Raw genomic sequence first — 18378 nt, forward strand, 5'->3', positions numbered from 1 at the left:
TTTGAAATCCAGGAGATCAATGATTTTGCATCTGGTCAGGCCTCCAATGGAGGCCTGGAGATTCTGAGATTAAAATCAACATGTTCCATTATAAGTAGTCATAGTAGACCACAGTTCAGTGTAATAACTGGTTTACAAGAGCTTCACGGGATTAAATTGTATAGTTTGTACGTGCCTTCCTTACTATTTGGGCCTCCTGAGTAGTTATCAGAATAAAGTAAAAGTGCTGTCTTGGGAAATTTAACCTTAAAGTTATCAACAAAAAAAATTGTTCTTTTATCTCAAACGTGAACCATAGCAAAATAAAAGGAAGGATAAACTATCAAGCAATACGTTCTGACACTGATGCTGTACACTACATTACCAAGAGAGCTGTAAAGTGTTTCTAATGGAGACTTTAAAGACGAGATACCACAGTTCTCTTACTAGTGGTTTAGATGTTATCTAACACCCAAATAAAGCTTTGGCACAGATTATGATTCTAGTAAACTATGGTTGTTGAAAAACTAATGAAATGAATCTGTAAGAAACCACCATGATCAAAATTGCTCACCAAATCTATCATTTAAACAGAATTTTACCATACAACATTTATGGATAGGAATAGGATGAAAATCTATATTAGACCTGCAAAGGACAATCCCTGGTTATCCTGATGTGTTCTACTACACATTTATCTCAAGGTTGATTATTTTCCCCCTTACTAGTATGTTATCATTGCCTACATCTGGGCAACTTTATTTTTGTTTTTCATTGCTAAGCATAAGAAGATAAAAAAGAATGAGAGATCAGCCGTGTTTATCTTCACCTATATTTTCTGTGAGTTAATGAAACAGTCCCTCTAGATCAGGAACACATCTGGTATCCATCTGGAGAAAAAGCAAGAATATAATTCTAGCCTCAGTTGGTGCTGTTACTCCATTATTCCCTCAGCCTTTTTAGGCGATATACATCCCAGTGGCTAAAAGAATCAACTGTCAACAGTAAGAAGGTAGTAAATCAGACAAAGCGTGGAATTTATAGCATTCACAATTTCAGGATTTCTGATACAAGAACTAGATGAGATAGTTAAATGGTCACAATAGCAGCTGACCTAGAGTCTCTGGCCTATGTATTCTAACCAGTCAATTATATCCAACCATAAACCAGTTGAATTGAAAAGTATTTGACACATTTTTTGTAAATTATACACATTATTTTAGAAAACTGATTCATGGCTTTTATTGGTACCTTAATACTACCTAAGATTACATTACACAGTGACACTTTTTTCCTTTTTCTCACTTTGTAGAACTGTCAGACAGAATGGAATGCAGTCAGTTTTTGGTTATAAGTCTGCAGAAAGAGAAAGAAGCTTGATGCAGATATAATGGGAATCAGTGGATTATCTTCCAGCTACTGCAGAGTCATGGTCCAATATCACCAAGTGACTGCTCTAACCTACAAAAAAGGATTCTCAGGAGGCACAAATAAGTATCTTCCTGATGAGCAACTGTGAGCTTTCTTTTCACTGCAAAATACAAGGTATTTAAGATTAAGGCAAATCTAAATGCATGAGTTTATCATGTGGATTTCAGGGCAAAGGTTCCAGTTTTTCTTTAAGTCCTTGTCATTTCTTTTGAAAGATGGCATCCAAATGATATTTCTTAGATGGCATCCAAATGATATTTCTTAAGAAACTCTAAGCTTTGGGAAGCCAAAGATACAAATCTGTCAGATTCTGCAGACACCTGACATGGAGGAGTCCATGCTTATCTCTGTATTGTAGTACAGAGGATATAGGCAAGGTATAAGACAATGATAAACCTGACACTTTATAGGGTTGGATCAATTACAGTTTAATTCCTGTTCAAAAGAAGTGTTTCCATTATGTAAGGTAAAATAGGGATGTAGGATGATCCCTTGAGACATTCCATAAAATCTTTCCATCCTGTATTTCCAAGTACTCTCTTTATCTCCCAACCCAGCACCATTCAACCTTCTATTTATTTTATCCACAAGTATTTGATGGGCACCAACTACATTAAACTACCCTCCAGGAACTGTTTTAAGCCCTGACAGCCAAATCCCTGCTCTTACAGGATTTATACTCGTGATGAAGAAGAAAGACCATACAAGCAAGTAAGTAAAGAGACAAGATAAGTGTTAAAGAGTATAAATCAGGACAAAATCGTATGTTGGAATAATTTGACAGTGGCTACTATAGATTAATCATGGATAGTCTTTCTGGCAAAAAAAGAGTCAGTCATGTGAATACCTGAGAAAAGAGAGTTCTAGACACAAGGCACAAGTGCAAAGGCATTGAAGTAGGGATTTTTTTTAATGTGCTTCAGGAACACAAAAGAGTGCCAGTGAGGTTCAACTTTAGTGAGCTAAGCAGGGAATGAATTTGAAAAGACTGAGAGGCCAGATTACCTAGACTAAACAAATAGTTTTTATTTTATTCTCAGTGTATTGAGAAGCAAGGGTGTGACATTATCTAATTTAGGTTTATCACCATTTTTGTTTGTAGTGTAGAGTATGGATTTCATTTTAGACTAGGCTGAAAGTAAGGAGTTTAGTTAAGAGCTTATTTTATTAATCTGGGCAAAAAAGGATGGTCACAGTGTATGTGATAATAGTGGAAATGGAGACATTGTGAAAGACTCAAGATATACTTTGGAAGTAGAGTTAACAGGACTTGAGGATTAGATGTGGAGTGTCACAGAAAGATGAATTAAGGATGATACTCCTGGGTTTGTTTTCCTTCAATAAAGCGTAGAAGACATGACATTTATCAAGAAAGTGGAATTCAAGTTTGGGAATGATGAGTTAGCTGTAGACACATTAACTTTGAGATGACTTTGAAACATCCAGAGCAGATGTTCACTAGACTGGGCATTTGCAGGTCTGGACCAAAGCTGCTGCCCTCTTCACCCAGCACCCATGTCCTTGGGCTCTTGGGCAAATCAACTGCTGGACTAAAACTGAAAATGAGAGTTACAATGACTCAACAACAAAGGTTGACTCAAGTCAACATTTTTTCTTCTCTTTTATTTTCTTACGGTTTAGTCCACCTTCCTTTCTCTACCCAAAGAGTTAGAGTGTTCAGCCCAGGACAGTAGAACATATTTCAGCATAGCTTTGGGACTTCAAATTGATTCTATATTTGATTCAAAACATCCCCACTCTAAAAAAAAAAAAAGAGTCCATTCCTACATCTATTGTCATAGTAATGACTGATGGTGAGTTCCTTTCCATGGAACTCCCTTACCTTATGCACCAACATTGACAGCCACTTCCAAATTAAACTTGAACCCACCCCATTTCTAGTTCAGTTGGTTGATTCTATTTAAGTCATAGGTTCCTCTTCACTACAAATAAAAACAGTAAACAGGCCAGGTACAGTGGCTCACGCCTATAATCCCAGTGCTTTAGCAGCCCAAGGGGAGAGGATCACGTGAACCCAGGAGTTGGAGACCAGCCTGGGCAACATAGTGAGACCCCTGTCTTTATAAAAAAAAAAAAATAAGAAAAATTAGCCGAGTGTGATGGCACATGCCTGTAGTCCCAGCTACTTGGAAGGCTGAGGCAGGAAGGATCACTTGAGTTCAGGAGTTCAAGGTTACAGTAAGCTATAATGGCACCACTGCACCCTAGAGTGGGCAACAGCAAGATCCTGCCTATTTTTAAAAAATGTAAACAATGTCCCCTGTATTTCATATTTATAAGTTGTAGGGCATTTTATGAAATAACATATTGACTACAGTGATAAAAAGCACTTTCTAAAGTTCTCTAGAATCTTCAAAGAAGGATGCATTAAAAACAGCTAACAGACCATACAAAAAAAAGAGAATGTGCTTTGAAATACTTAAAAGTTATTATACATAACTTTTTGACTATGCTTCCCAGATAAAGAAAAATACCCAGCAAAGTGAGCTGTTATGAACTGTAGTTCTGATTTTTGTCTTACTCTATGAATACTTTTTGCTGGGTTTTTTCCAGCAAAAAAATTGGCTTTTTTTAGCCAATTGCTGCCTTTTCACAAGAAGTTGTATCTAAGGAGGCAATCCTTTGCTTTATATGTCCTTGTTATTGTCTCCTATCGTTTGTATCTAATTAGCAGACCTGCAAAAGTTTTATCTGATTATTATTTGCAGTGGTTATTATTATTCCTAAGAGCTCAGGACAGAATTCTCACTTGTTTAATGACATTATGTATTCCTTATTTTTCTTAAAGCATGTTTTTAGCAAGTAGGCACAAACATTAAGGAAAATATTGATTTCATATACTTTGAGGTAACTGACTCAATCTAAGAAAAGCATGAAAAACTATACCAATGAAATAATTTATTTATAGATAACCTAGCCACTAAAATTTAATAGAAGAGTTTAACCTGTACCATACTAAAATATTGAGATAAGATGAAAGGTTCACATAATCATATAGATACTTCATCTAAATACCAAATATTAAGAAACAGATGATTGTGCACAAGTTTTATTTTTCATCCAAATGTTTGGCACGCTGTCTAAATACTATTGGTTTATAAGTCTCCAGAGAACAAGAATGCTATCCTACCAAAAAGTATGTGTGCAAAAAGAAATGAAAGATATCCTTTGAAGACCAATCAAGTGCAGCAAATTTTCCTGCAAGATTCCAGACTCATCTCTCACTTTGTCGTGCATTACCTTATGAAAATTTGAGTTAAGACACTTTCATTTGTCACCACTTTTTCAGTCTATTAGAAGAGATTGAGAGTGCCGACACTAGTATACACTAAATCCTACAATACAATTTTAAAGAACATGCTCCAAGAAATACCTTCTCTAACGACAGTTTAATTATTACAGAAGACAGTTACCTCAGTGTAAAATCATGCAAATAATTCATATATTCACCAAACATCATGATGCATCAACCAATTAAAGTGGTAAAACAGAAGATATTTCACACATATTGAACATTGAAGTAAAAACTCTTTCAAAAAAAAGTATACTGAGAGGGCAAAATTTTACTTTCTTAGAATATGCAGTTGAAATCAAACCCAAAATTTCTTCAGTCAAAATATTTGTGTCTGAAAAGAGCAGCTGCAATTTTATTTCATTTTTGTCTAACCCTTATAGATTTCAGGTGTCTGAAATATAACGTTTCACTGCTCTGTAGGCTACTACACATTTGCATTCAAATACAACTGTACATTCTTTTTTGTAGGTTTTTTCTCAATATACCTTAAATCAAGTTTTATGAACTAATGTTATTAAAAGGAAAAATTATTCGGTGATTCATTAAGATTGTTTTATTAAATCAGGAATATAAAAAGCTATTATACATTCTTTAAACAAATAGATTAATTGCAATCAATGACCTCTGACTATTTTATCAGTGAGCATTCACTCATTGAAAAGCACAACATTCAAAATAAATTCTAGGGACCAGGCGCAGTGGCTCACACCTATAATCCTAGCACTCCAGGAGGCCAAGGTGGGAGGATCGGTTGAACTCAAGAGTTAGGGACCAGCCTGAGCAAGAACGAGACCCCATCTCTACTAAAATAGAAAGAAATTAACTGGACAACTAAAAATACATACAAAAAATTAGCCGGGCATGGTGGTGCATGCCTGTAGTCCCAGCTACTTGGGAAGCTGAGGCAGAAGGATTGCTTGAGCCTGGGAGTTTGAGGTTGCTGTGAGTTAGGCTGACCCCACGGCACTCTAGCCCTGGCAGCAGAGTGAGACAATGTCTCTAAATAAATAAATTCAAGAATATTTATTCCATAAATTTGAGATAGCAAGGAAAAAATAAATGATTCTGAGGTGGAAAGGGAAAAACCCCTCATATTGGAACTGATTCAAATTTTATTTAAATTAAATTCATTATCCCTTTAAAATAAGAGAAGGCAGCCATACTAATATGTCAAATAGAGGTATTAATTTGACAATTTCCACACATCCACACAATCTGTATGTTGCCAAATATTAATTCAAAGATTTAAAGAAAATTTTCATCAAGTCCTTCACTCATAACACCTAATTCTTTGAGGCTTCAAATAATAGAATTAATATTATTTAAACATTTTTAATCAGATTGATTTTTTAAATTGTAACAGTCACAAAATGGGTTTGATTATTATTTATGGTGTTATTTTTCCTCATAAATGCTTCAAGTTGGCATTCAAGATGATGGTAGTTGGCATCTACTACCAACATCAACACAAAACATCAGAGGAAAATTGAGCTTCCTCCTTAGAACCAAAAGTTCAAAGTCATAGGCAAATTTTTTTCATATGCACCTTAGAAATCTAAATGACAGAATATGATTGAAATAATCACACTGATGCTCTAAATAAATCTAGAATAGAATGGCATATCACTAAATTAGACTATACATGACTTTGTAAACTTCAAAGCTTAATTGTTTTCTAATAAAAGAAAAATGAGAGAGGCAGGATTGAGGGTAGTAAAATTGGGTCGTATTATTGCTAGTTTAGTATTTTGAATTATTGCAGAGAGGAAATAAAATATTCCTCACAGTTTTTAGTAGGATTCTAGTTTTGACTAAAAATTACAAGAAAATTTTCCTTAAAAGAAAATTATATTTACAGTCATATTTAGATTTTTAATTATTTAAGGAAACGTGAGTAAAGGGAAAGGATATAATTATGAGATAATTTATTAATAAATAAAAGTTTCTAAACTTGACATGAAAATGATGTTCCAAGAAGACTGTAGAACTTGCTTGCCTCCAGAACGTTGTGATTTTTGTCTTCAGCTATACACACTGAAGACAAAAATCCACCCTGATTTTATTAAGCAATGTTTTATTAATTATATAGTATTCTAAAACTGAGGTTGTTATAAAATGAAGAACTAAAAAGCATTTAAAGTTTTCAAACATTTATCTTTGTCTTCAATTTCTTGAATTCATTCCCTAATAATAAATTCTCCTGGAATAAAATGTATTCTCCTGTCCTGCACAATGAGATATGCCAAATCATTTTACTCAAGCAGTGCTACATTTCATTAGTATGCTTCTTGGCAAACTTCCAGAGAAGAAAAACAAATTTTAATTTTTAAATACTGTAGACAGCTTATTATAGTGTAGGCTGAAACACAAAACTAAGGCAGGCAGATCAAGTACACCTGAATTCCAGCATCCACTTTTATGTAGCCTTTCTTAATTCCAAGAGATGTATTTGATTAAACACATAAACAGCAATGACACTGTTGTTGGTAATTTGCTATTTCAATAAATTCATGTTTTTAAAATAAGTTAGAAGTGCACACTAAATTCAGTTTGCCATGAATTTCATTAATATCCACCTTATAGGTGTTTTACCACGCTCTTCCCACTTTGCCACAGAGAATCATTACCCATTGAAAACCGTGAATTTATGAGGATGAGTAGGTCTAATGGAGACAAGAAGGTCATGTTAAAATTATTTGTGAGTGTTGTCCTCCTACTTCTTCACTCTTATAGGGCCATGTTTATATAGTCTCCTTTTGTTATACATACACACAAATAAATGTATGCAAAATAGTATAAGATAGATCATACTGCTGAGAGCTTACTTACACTTTTTGGCATGAACAAGGCAGCAGAACACCACACACTAGAAGCAAATAGACTTCTAACACTCAGCAGAAAATTAGGAGTTTTAAGAAGTTTCCCAATTAATTTTTTTTCAGTATATGAAAACAGCAATTTGAATATGCTCATACTTGATTTTCAGATTTGGTTATCTACAATGGCAAAATACCTCAAATTATTATAGATTTCCCATTTCAAATTGTTCTGTTAAGTATTATTAAATAGTTTTCAAAATACATTTTAGGTTCCTACACGGGTTGAGTCTTTATTATTCTTCCACCATGAGGAATGGAGAGTAATTATTATCTGTTTATTACCCAAAATGAGAGTTAGTTCCCAGAAATGAAACCTTGGTTAAGTTTTGCTTAATACCACTTCAAACACAAATTGGCCATCACAGATTAAAACTTGGCTCTGTACATAAGAAAGTTTTCCTGTTTGAAATTGTGGTAAGAGGCTGCATTTGGAACACTCAGAATAACTTGGCAAAATAATTTGGAAAACAAAATGCTATAAAATACTATAACCACAACAAATCAATAATGGTTCCTCTAATGATCATTAAAGATGCAGTTACAACTAGACATTCTTTAGCCCTCTTCTTTTTATTCTTTTATAGCTTTATAAAAATAACTTTCTGCACCAAAGCTGACCATATTTACTCACACTTTTCCCTCTTGTTGAAAAAGCCTAAGGAAAACATGCACATATGTTAATTTATTTGAAGTTGAAACACACGTGCTTATTCTATTTTAAGAGAAACCTAATGGTTGAAACATTTCATTTCTCAGACATAGTGTAAATATTTTCTGAATGAGCAATAAAGCCAGTAATAAAACATTAGTAAATGGAAAAATTATACTTGTTCAAAATCCATTAGCTATTTTGTAGCTCTACAGGATCTCATAAACATTTAAGACATGTTTCTAACAAGCAAATAGTCAAATGAAATATGTTTTTGCATTCAAAAATTTCCATTAATTTTTATGTAGCATGCAAAAAATGTATAAACAAATTTGCAGGCAGAAATATGGTCCCACATTTTTATATATTAAATTTATTTTTATAAAGGTATTCACATGGGTGACCAAGAATTTAAGCTGTTATCCTTACTCTCGGAAGGATAAAGCTAACTCGGAGAACCACTCTTTTTTTGTCTTCCAAGGTCAGGAAACCTCTACATTTCAGGGAGGAAAATGTACGCCTATCTTCCAATTAATTATCTGAATTCCAGATTCATGGAAGTATTGCCTATAGATAAAATATATGAATTTAAAGTCAGATAGATAAGAATTCGACAAGATACTCTTCTATCCTTATCTTATCTGCTTATTAACCCCAGTTTCCTAATCCATAGGATGGGAATCAGAATAATGCCCACCTTATAAGCTGATATGATGCACTCTGAGGCCATGGCTCCTTGGGGTTCAGTGGATGGGCCTTAAAAAACTTATAAAATCCTCAAACTCAGTGTAAAATTTGTGTCCATTATTTGTTTGTGTGATTTTATGAGTGTATCTACAGATTTCCCAAAGGTTAAGAACAACTATTCAAAGTAGAAGAAAACCACAATTGAGTGCTTTTGGAGTAATGGAGTGCACACACCGTGATGCGGTACCTGGTTTTAAATACCATCTCCACATGACTGTATAATCCCCTTCAAGGTATTTAATATCTCTGAGCCTCAACTTCCTAATCTATAAAACAAAGATAGTAACAAAACCTATTTCAAAGGTGGGTTTACCATTGAAATTAATGAACCATCACTTCAGAGGCCTGGCAACGACTTTACATGATCAACTGTTTTTGTAACATTTGCAAAATTGTACACTCTTGAATAAAGACACTCTCCCAAATTGTGTTACTTCACGCCTTGCCAAATATTGGATCTTTCACTTGTTCACCTCAGTGATTATACTTAGGAGTAAATTAGATAATTAGCTTTAGAACTATGCCTAACACAGAAAACTCTTGATTAGTGTTCACTACCATTATTATTATCAAATATCACAGCCAATTTGTATTTATTTTTACCATTGCTACATACAATTGAATATTTCATATCTTAAATAGTATGGGTATGTTTAAGTAAAAGTTTAGTATAATAAGAGAATCTTCTCAGCAAATTTGGAAAGAGAAATAGTATGAAATATATTGATTTAAATATTAAATTTATTGATACATGCTTAAGATAGGGGTAGGTTTTAGAATTTAATCAAGACCACATTTACATTTTGCTGAAAAAATTCAAGACATTTTTTCATAGAAAACTGTGATATCGTGCAGAAAAAACTTTCCTGAGTGAGCTCCCATAAACTTATCACTTGGCTATTGCAAGAGAGGATTAGTTGATGGCTGAACTCACCAGGATTACACAAATCTTATCACATCTATACAGAATTACACAAATCTTAGCACATCTACACAAAATCAGCCAAATAGTCAAGGATTTAGCAATGGATACAAAAATGGCCATACAAATTTCTGAGTCATAGTTTTGTAATTTGGGACATATGACACCTATTTTACATTCATGATGTAAATCATATTCGTATGATATCTATTTTACAATTCATAATACCAATGTCATTGCTCATTTTAATCACATACCTAGAAGTTAGAGATATAAACTATTTATCTAAGTTATGATTGATCATGCAAAGAATCACAATAAATATTGACTTGTGATTAAGCTCCATCTTTTGAATTTTTTATTTTCTTTAAATGAAGGATGGATATATAAATGTACACATTTGTTATAAATAAAATTCACCAGAAAAATATAACTTATATTTTAAATAATAGGAGTTTAAATATAACCCTCATTGAATCATTGAGTCAATACAGAAATTTATTTTATACTTCAAGATAAAACAAATTTAAGATAAATATGCTAAAGTTTGTTTTAGCAACAGCCTAAATCCTGAAGCAATATTGATTTACATACATATTGAATTGCTTTTTGAATCACTTTTAATGTGAGATATATACAATGTGTTTATGTGTGTGCATATATATGTGTATAGAGAGAGAGAAAGAGAGGGATATTTAAAGTCCTGTTCAAAGAAAAGTGTTTGTCATGCCTTATCTGAGTCAATCATGAAGTCAGGCTCTAATGAATTTGCTAAGCAACAGTAAGAATGCAAAAATTATTTAGTTCTGCTCTGCTCAATTGGAATAAAAAGTTAGAAGTTCTCTCCAGGTAGTGAGTCGAAGGGCCAAAGTCACAGTGCCATTTCCTGCTTCATACTGTGCCCATTTAGTAAAACAGAATTGGTCACCACGTTCTTAGCATTGCTTTTCAGAGATGTCATGCGCACTGCTGAAGAGCTGAGTAGGTAGCTGGTTGATTTCTCTCGATAGGACTTCCTCCCACAACAGAGCTGGCTGTTGAAATGCCTCCTGAAGCTTTCACTGAGTAGGTAAAGAGCAAAGGGATTGACACAGGAATTGCAAAAACTCAGAACCCGAGCAATTAAGGTGACAATCATGTGGCCTAGAGACGGATCAATCTCCTTATAGTTGAAAGACCGGTACATGTAGAGGATATGATTTGGAAACCAACAGAAGAAAAAGCAGGCCACAAAGACCAGCACAATTTTAGCCAGGCGTTTCCGTGTTTCCATCTGCAAATATAAGAAAACAGTCCTACTGATTAAAATGTAAATGGAATCAGCCACTTCCCAAGCTTATATCATGTCACAACAGGAGTAAAACTTACAGCACAACAATACATCCAAAATACATAAGTTATGTTCCTCATCAAAGTGATGATTTTAACAATTCGATAAAGCCTATTTTGGTCACTACACTATTTTCCTGTCAAAATACTTGACAGTTTATGTAAGACTAGATGGTAAATTATTAATAAATGGCTATGTCTTCATGTTAAAACTATGATCTTAAAAACTCTATCTTATTTTTAACTATTTTCCTTTTGCTTAAAGTTTCATTGTGTTCAGTACAAATATAAATCGTTTCTGTTTGTATTAAATCCACTAAATTAATGAACCATAGAATATAAACAAGCTTAGGTATTTTTTCAAAAATTGGAGTGTTTTAAATAGGAAAAAGTGATACAGTGAGGCAGGGCTTGACATTTTTTAACTGTTACTCCACAGAAAAGAATTTGAGATTTACACTCTTGACTCACATAAATCAAAAGCATGTGATAAACTGTGAATCCTGTAAACATTACTATATTATCACGTTTAAAATAAAAATGCATTTTCCTTTTGGCATAAAATTCACATATTGCATTTACTGTTTTTTCAGAAGGTCTTCAGGAATGTGATAAATAGACAAAATTCAAATATTGGACATTAATTTTTTTAATCTACAAACAATTTCGTATCATCTAGAGTCCAAGGTTTAGCTCATATTTGCCTAATTTGTTCTGATAATCAAAGAAGGCAATGCAAAAGTGAAAACAATTTATCAACAAACCTGATAGTAGGCATTGTGATGTTTTCTGAGCTAAAACTTGGTCATCAACTTGAGTGTCTAGAGAAGACCGGAAAGTTTTAGGATTGGAACAGATTTGACGTTAAAGAGCAGTAGAGAGCGCGGATGGAGGACGCAAGAGAAGGATGCAAGTGAAGAGAAGCCCGTTCAGGAAGCAGAATGTGATACCCCCCATGGACTGTGGCGCCACAGGGTAGGCAACCCAGCAGTTTTAAGGATGTTGAATGTGAAATTTATATTACTACACAGTGTCGTCCCCAGCAGGTGGAGCACGGGTGCAAGAACTTTAACGCAATCTGTACTTGGAGATTCAAGTGCACAGGCAGATGATGTCAAGACCCAGTCAGAGTTTATAGGTCCCAATAAGGAAATTCACAAAAACAAGGCAAAGCCAAGGCCATTAAAAAACAAAACAAAACAAAACACTTGGGGGAGGGGCTGTGTTTGTGAGAGAAATACAAGTTTACAAACCAAAAGCAAAATCTCAAATACCTAAATTAAAGTACACATCGGATACTCATAGGGCTCTGAATAAAAGAACTGATTATATAAAGTAAAACCACAGTGAGCCTATGACATGAACATTTTGTTTCAGTGATGCCAAATGTTTAGATAATAAATCTATTAATTTATCAAGCAGTGCCTTTAATGATTGGTTGATTTTTTAAGTCTTTAAAGCAGATGTGGATCTTTGATGTCGATGGCCATCCATTAACAGAGGTCACCTTCCACGCAAGAAATCTTTCCCAGCTTCTGCTGTTGCTACAGTGCCCAAGGCCCCAGCCTATTGCTCCATCTATATTCCAGCAAATTTTGATGGGCTGTAATTCAATTTGTTTGCTTTCAGATTGGGAACAGGCACCCCTAACATCCCTGTACCTATAGAACCCTTCACAAGAACTTTTCTAGGAGTGCACAAATGCACAACTAGAAACCCTTTCCCACAAAAACACTGTCCTTCTCTTTGTGAATTAACACAATTGATTTTTACCTAAAATTAGTACAGCATATTCTTTAAGGAAGAAAAAGTATATAAGGTACATGTTGTAATTTTTAAATTAGAGAAAGCTATAAATTTGAGTTGGACCACAAACTGCTTCAGCATCAGCCCACCTTTGGATCATTCTCATCCTTTTTCCGCTGCACAGGCTGTTCCCAGAGCCTCCCATTCTGGCATCTCACCCAAACCCCATCCCCAGATCCTAGGTAGTGTCCTACAGTCCTTTCCTGATGCATCCTTCTTCCAGACCCCTACCATCCTTAGTGGGCTAACTGGAGAAGAGACAGTAATTAAATAAATTTACACTTAATATGTGAAAATTTTCTGGTTTATTATGTTGTTTGTTACATAAACATTTGCACATAAAGAAAGGCCTTCAGAGGCAGTAATATCTGATGGTAGAATTCTAAGTCTTGTCACAGGCCCAGATGGCTGATAAGCTGGACCCAACGGGGCATTGACATCGCTATAACATGACCACATATTAGAAATCCCCTCACATTCCTTCCAGTGAAGGCTAGTGCAGGTCTGGCTCTGTTCTCATCATTCACAGGATTGAGAGCCCAGGAAATAGAACACAAAATAGCAATTATTGGTCCTTTCAGCACACCCCAACACACGCCTACTAAGCTTACCTGCTTTTTTGTATGTTCGTGGTATTCTCCAGGAAGATTATGTGCACTTTTAATTAAGGTCTTTGCAATGTGATAATAATAAATGCTAATAATAGCAAGCGGTATGAGGAAATAGACCAAGAAAATGAGCACTGAATGAATCTTGGGATGTAATTCGTCCGTCTGAGGGTAGGGAATACACGCAGTGAAGCTGCTGTTGTCCAAGCCACTGATACGTGCCACTTCTGAAAACACCGCTTCAGGAACTGCCAACAGCACAGAGACCACCCAGATGCCCACAGCCTTCACACAGGTCCACAGCACTGCCCCTGACGTCTGCATGTCCATGGGGTTTACGATGGCTCTGTACCTGGGAAGACAATACAGCTCAAATTATTCTCTTAAAAAGAAAGAAAGAAGACCTCTTACTTGATAGGAGAGGTGCCACACTCCATCATTCCCTGGCTGTTTTGTAGTGTATAGAAGACCTAAGGTCCCTGGTGCCTCCCTGTCCACAAGTCATTCCACTGCCGAGTAGCACAGAGGACAGGAAGAGAGAGGAAAATATTTTAAATGGGCATTTCCCAGATTGTGGTCATTTGCTTACCTCTTTCACAAGTTTCTTCTAAATCTACACATACTACGTGCATCATTTATTGAATATTTTTATTTAGTTTTCTTTTTTAATGTATTATTACTGTAATTAATATAAATGGACAATAACCATGAAATATAAAATGTCCACAAAATAATATCATTAGATTCTTCCTTGACACTAGTTTATAGCTTCTGAGCCTGAGATGTCCCACTTTTTTTTCTAAAGCCATATAATAAATCTTAGAGGATAATTCAGACTGGGATTCTTCTCTATAATCCAATCATAAGGAGGACTGAAAGAACTGAAAGAATTGAAAATGGAATAATATTCTGTCTTCACAGCTCCAATTTATTTCATGTCAAGATCCCAAAAATTTCTCTCTCCTCCCACCTAATATACTACTGGTAATATGCCACCAATATACTATATTACTGTGCTCTCTATTTCTTACCTCTGTACCTTTATTTTGTTAGGCAAAGACACTTAAGTCATCCCATGAAGTTAGGATATATGGTTAAACAAATCGTTCAATTTATTGTTTGAAAACACTAATGACAGGTTTTTATTTGGTTGGTTGGTTGGTTTTCCATGGCTGTAACTACTACTTAATTTTAAATTCAAGGTATGTCTTTTATTTTGCAGTTACATTTGATGATGTTCTTTTACTCTGATAAAACTAATCAATCAGCTTCTGTATTCTTTTTTTTTTTTTTTTTTTTTTTTGCTTGGGTGCTTTGCTTTAAACTTTCAAGTCTGCCATTAATAGAAAAGGCTATTAGTGATCATCCCTGGAATACCTGAAAATGTAATAATGTGGTTTAATGGTCAAGAGTTCAGGCTTTAAACTGGCTTCAAAAATGCTGGCTCCGTCACTCACTGGCCATGAGATCATGAAAATGTTGCCGAGTTTCCAATCTCAGTTTTTCTTACCTCTAACATAGTTAATTTTCAAGTAATAGTGCCTACGCCATAGCATTGTGAGGATTATAAAATCACACAAAAACTTAGCATAGTGCTAAGTGCAACTAGTCTTATCATCCACAAAAAATCACAACAGTTCATGAGATAAAGCAAGAGGCTATCAAGTACCAATCAATACTCGGTTGCTATGTTCTAGAAGAGAAATAGAAGTGCAGACAATATATAATAAACTATTTCCAATCCATTTTAAGTGAATATTAGAATATATTGTATAATTTCATCACCAGTGACTCAGGTTCCTTAATTTATATTTTCAAAAGACACACTGGTAGGCAAGGGTAGCTTATGGACCAAGTAGAAGAGGCAGCTCACCTTTCTTTATCATTATTATTCAAATATCCATGCTTTGCTCACAAAGTACATGATACACATAGGAAACAGAAAAAGTCAGTAAATATATGAGGATTAGCATTTTCTCTGACCTTGGTCAGGGCAAATGTACCTGTGTCTCCATGACAATAGATTGAGAAAATTGGTGTGAAATAAACTCCACCCTGGGTCTTGCTGCCAATATCACATTTTAAAAATGAAAGCATAATTATAGTAATTTTAACTATGGCGATAGCTAGTCATTAAGTTTTATTCTAATCATTAAGTAAGTTTTTTTTTTTTAATTTTCTAGGTAAAATGGGTCCCCTAAGGGGGAACAGCTAAACTAAAAAGTCACATTTTGGTTTTGGAATTCAAAGAAAACTTTTCAAAGGATAATAGAAATGGTGCCATATAAGCAAAATGAGGTGCATAATTTACACAAAAGGCACCAAATTTTCCAGGAGTGCAGTTTTACAGAGTATACTACATGAACTAAAAAGTGAATAGTTTTCAGTTTAAAAAATAAAGGCATTCAACTCTTTCCTGAATATTGTCTGTCCTTGGTGAAGTTTAACTCTTCAGTGCCAAAGTAATGTAAGGGAATTATTGCTAATACCAGGAAATTCAGATCCAGACTTATTTTTCACTAATAATTTAATATGCAAATTAAAGAGGAAAGTAAACACCACCTTAATTATCCAAGTTAAATTGGTTATCTAAATAGGTTAAGTCAGCCCCCTATTCCCAGGGGAGAATTAGACAACAGCTCCATGTAATGATGCCTAATTGTACATTTTGCCCCCACCTCTACCCAGACACTTCCTCCTACTTAAATGGCCAAAAGCATGATTAGAGAAAGCTTGGAATAGTGGCACTAGACTCTGAGCCAGGAGGCCTTGATTTTCCTCTCAGCTCTACCATTAGGAATTACATTCCCTGGGCCTCAATATCCACATCTGGAAAATGACAAGATTGAACTAGTTGATCTGCAAGATAGAATAAGGAACACTTCACACCCTTAAAATACATGAAAAGCAGATTTGATATCAAAGATGTATTTTTACAACATTGTTTTAAGATACTAAAATTTGATGCCTACCTGTAAAAAAAAAAATCACTTAACTTCAGGTATCAAACAAGAAGAATGTGAAGTCATCCGTCTAAAGAATATTTATTATTCTAATTGGTTTTGCTTCTAATTAATAGTATAATTCAGTTAATGAGTGTAAATAATGTTTCCCCTTACTTGAAAAAAAAATCAAAATTAAACATTTGCCTAGTATTAAGGCAGACATTCTTACGTTTCAGATTATTATTCTGCTGAATAAGGAAAGTAAGTACGCTTCTAAGATTTTAGGAACACACAAAAAGCTTCTACAAGATAGTTGAATTTTTGCACGTTTATTCTATAGCTTTTCTATGAAATAGACAATAAAGATTCTCCAAGTGTGTTCGGCGGGCTAGGATATGCACTTTCAAATACTATTTTAATTATTTTTAAAAATAGTAATTTTCTTGCATTTTTTCCAGTTTCACATCTCCGTCCGTTTTAACTCCGTGTACTTCCCGGATACGTTCTCCCTCTCCATCCCCAGCCTTTCTTTGCCCCCTTCTCCTAGGTGCACTCCGGGCATAGCTTCTCTCCCCGCGCCTCCCCACCGCCCCCTGTGTGTGCCCTTACCTGTCGGCGCTGAGGGCAGTGAGAGTGAACACGGAGACCCCCACGGAGGTGAGCTGGATGGCCGGGATCAGCTTGCAGCCCACCTTACCGAACATCCACTCGTCAAAGAAGTAGCGCGAGGCGTCCACCGGGACGCACGTGAGCAGCAGCAGCAAGTCCCCGGCCGCCAGGTTAGAGATGAAGATGTTGGGGACGCTCCTCATGGCGCTGTCGGTGATGAAGATCTTCACCAGTATGATGTTGCCCAGCAAGCCCACCGCGATGATGAGCAGGTAGAGGGACGGGATCACACAGCGGATCACCAACTCGGCGGGGGTCCCGTCGGAGGCTGGCAGGACATCCCTTTCGGACAGCTCGGGAACGAAGCTGCCGTGGTTCGCGCCGGGGGTCAGGGGGAAGTTGTAGGGAGACGTGGGGGGCATGGTCTCCTCTCCGGGAGAGTCCGCTGGGACTTTCATGCGCCCAGGTGCCCTGAATCGTGCCACCCGCGCCTGGGTTTAGTCGGTTTCCCTCTCGCCGGGCAAGTTTACTGCCCGCGGGAACGTGTCACACCGCTGCGTCCCAGAGAGGACAGGACTGGTGAGAAGTCGGTCCACACGCTCCGGTGATTCACTTCTGGGAGGGATACATTGGTTCCTGCAAGCTCGGAGTTTAGATTTAAAAAAAAAAAAAGAAGAAGAAGAAGCGGTTGAGTCTTTGTTTTGTATTGAATGGTTCGATCTCGCTTATAGCTAGCAGAGAGCAGCCCTTTCGAGAGCAAGGAACTGTCCCTCTGGGGTTAATAGAAGTACCTGCGCGACTGTTCGCACAGAGCAGCGGAAGTCACCCTGGCTGTCCAGGCAGGCTCCGCTGACATGCTGGGAACTAGCGTGGGGGCCGCTGGCACTTTGTTTTCCCGCAGCTTCGCTCTTGTTTCTACAGTTCCTGTCGTATTGTGCGGGATCGGAGGGGACCTGAGCCCTTGCTCTCTCCCACTGCGTCCCTGTACACACCCACCCCTATCCGTCTCCCAGCGGGAGGAGCCCCAGGCCAGAAGGTTGGGAATCTCTGAGGCTTAGGGGCTGAGCTGGCAAGTTCCTAATGCCCACACACTAAATTTAGGAAAAAGAACGAGTTCCAAGAATGAAGTAAATGAATGAAATCCTTTCCCTCTTCTTA

General features: G+C 36.1%; 1 protein-coding gene across 1 annotated transcript; it reads right to left on the minus strand.

Annotated features, from left to right (window-relative positions):
- Positions 1-10759: 10759 nt before the first annotated feature.
- On the minus strand, positions 10760-17771 carry NMBR (neuromedin B receptor). Its single transcript, XM_045542321.1, has 3 exons — positions 17221-17771; positions 13670-14018; positions 10760-11196 (listed from the first exon to the last, which is right to left on the minus strand). The coding sequence occupies exons 1-3, from the start codon at positions 17676-17678 to the stop codon at positions 10795-10797; spliced, it is 1209 nt and encodes a 402-aa protein (XP_045398277.1). The 5' UTR covers positions 17679-17771; the 3' UTR covers positions 10760-10794.
- Positions 17772-18378: the final 607 nt, after the last annotated feature.

The sequence above is a fragment of the Lemur catta genome, chromosome 2 (genome assembly GCF_020740605.2).
Source record: "Lemur catta isolate mLemCat1 chromosome 2, mLemCat1.pri, whole genome shotgun sequence".
Taxonomy (NCBI): Eukaryota; Metazoa; Chordata; class Mammalia; order Primates; family Lemuridae; genus Lemur; species Lemur catta.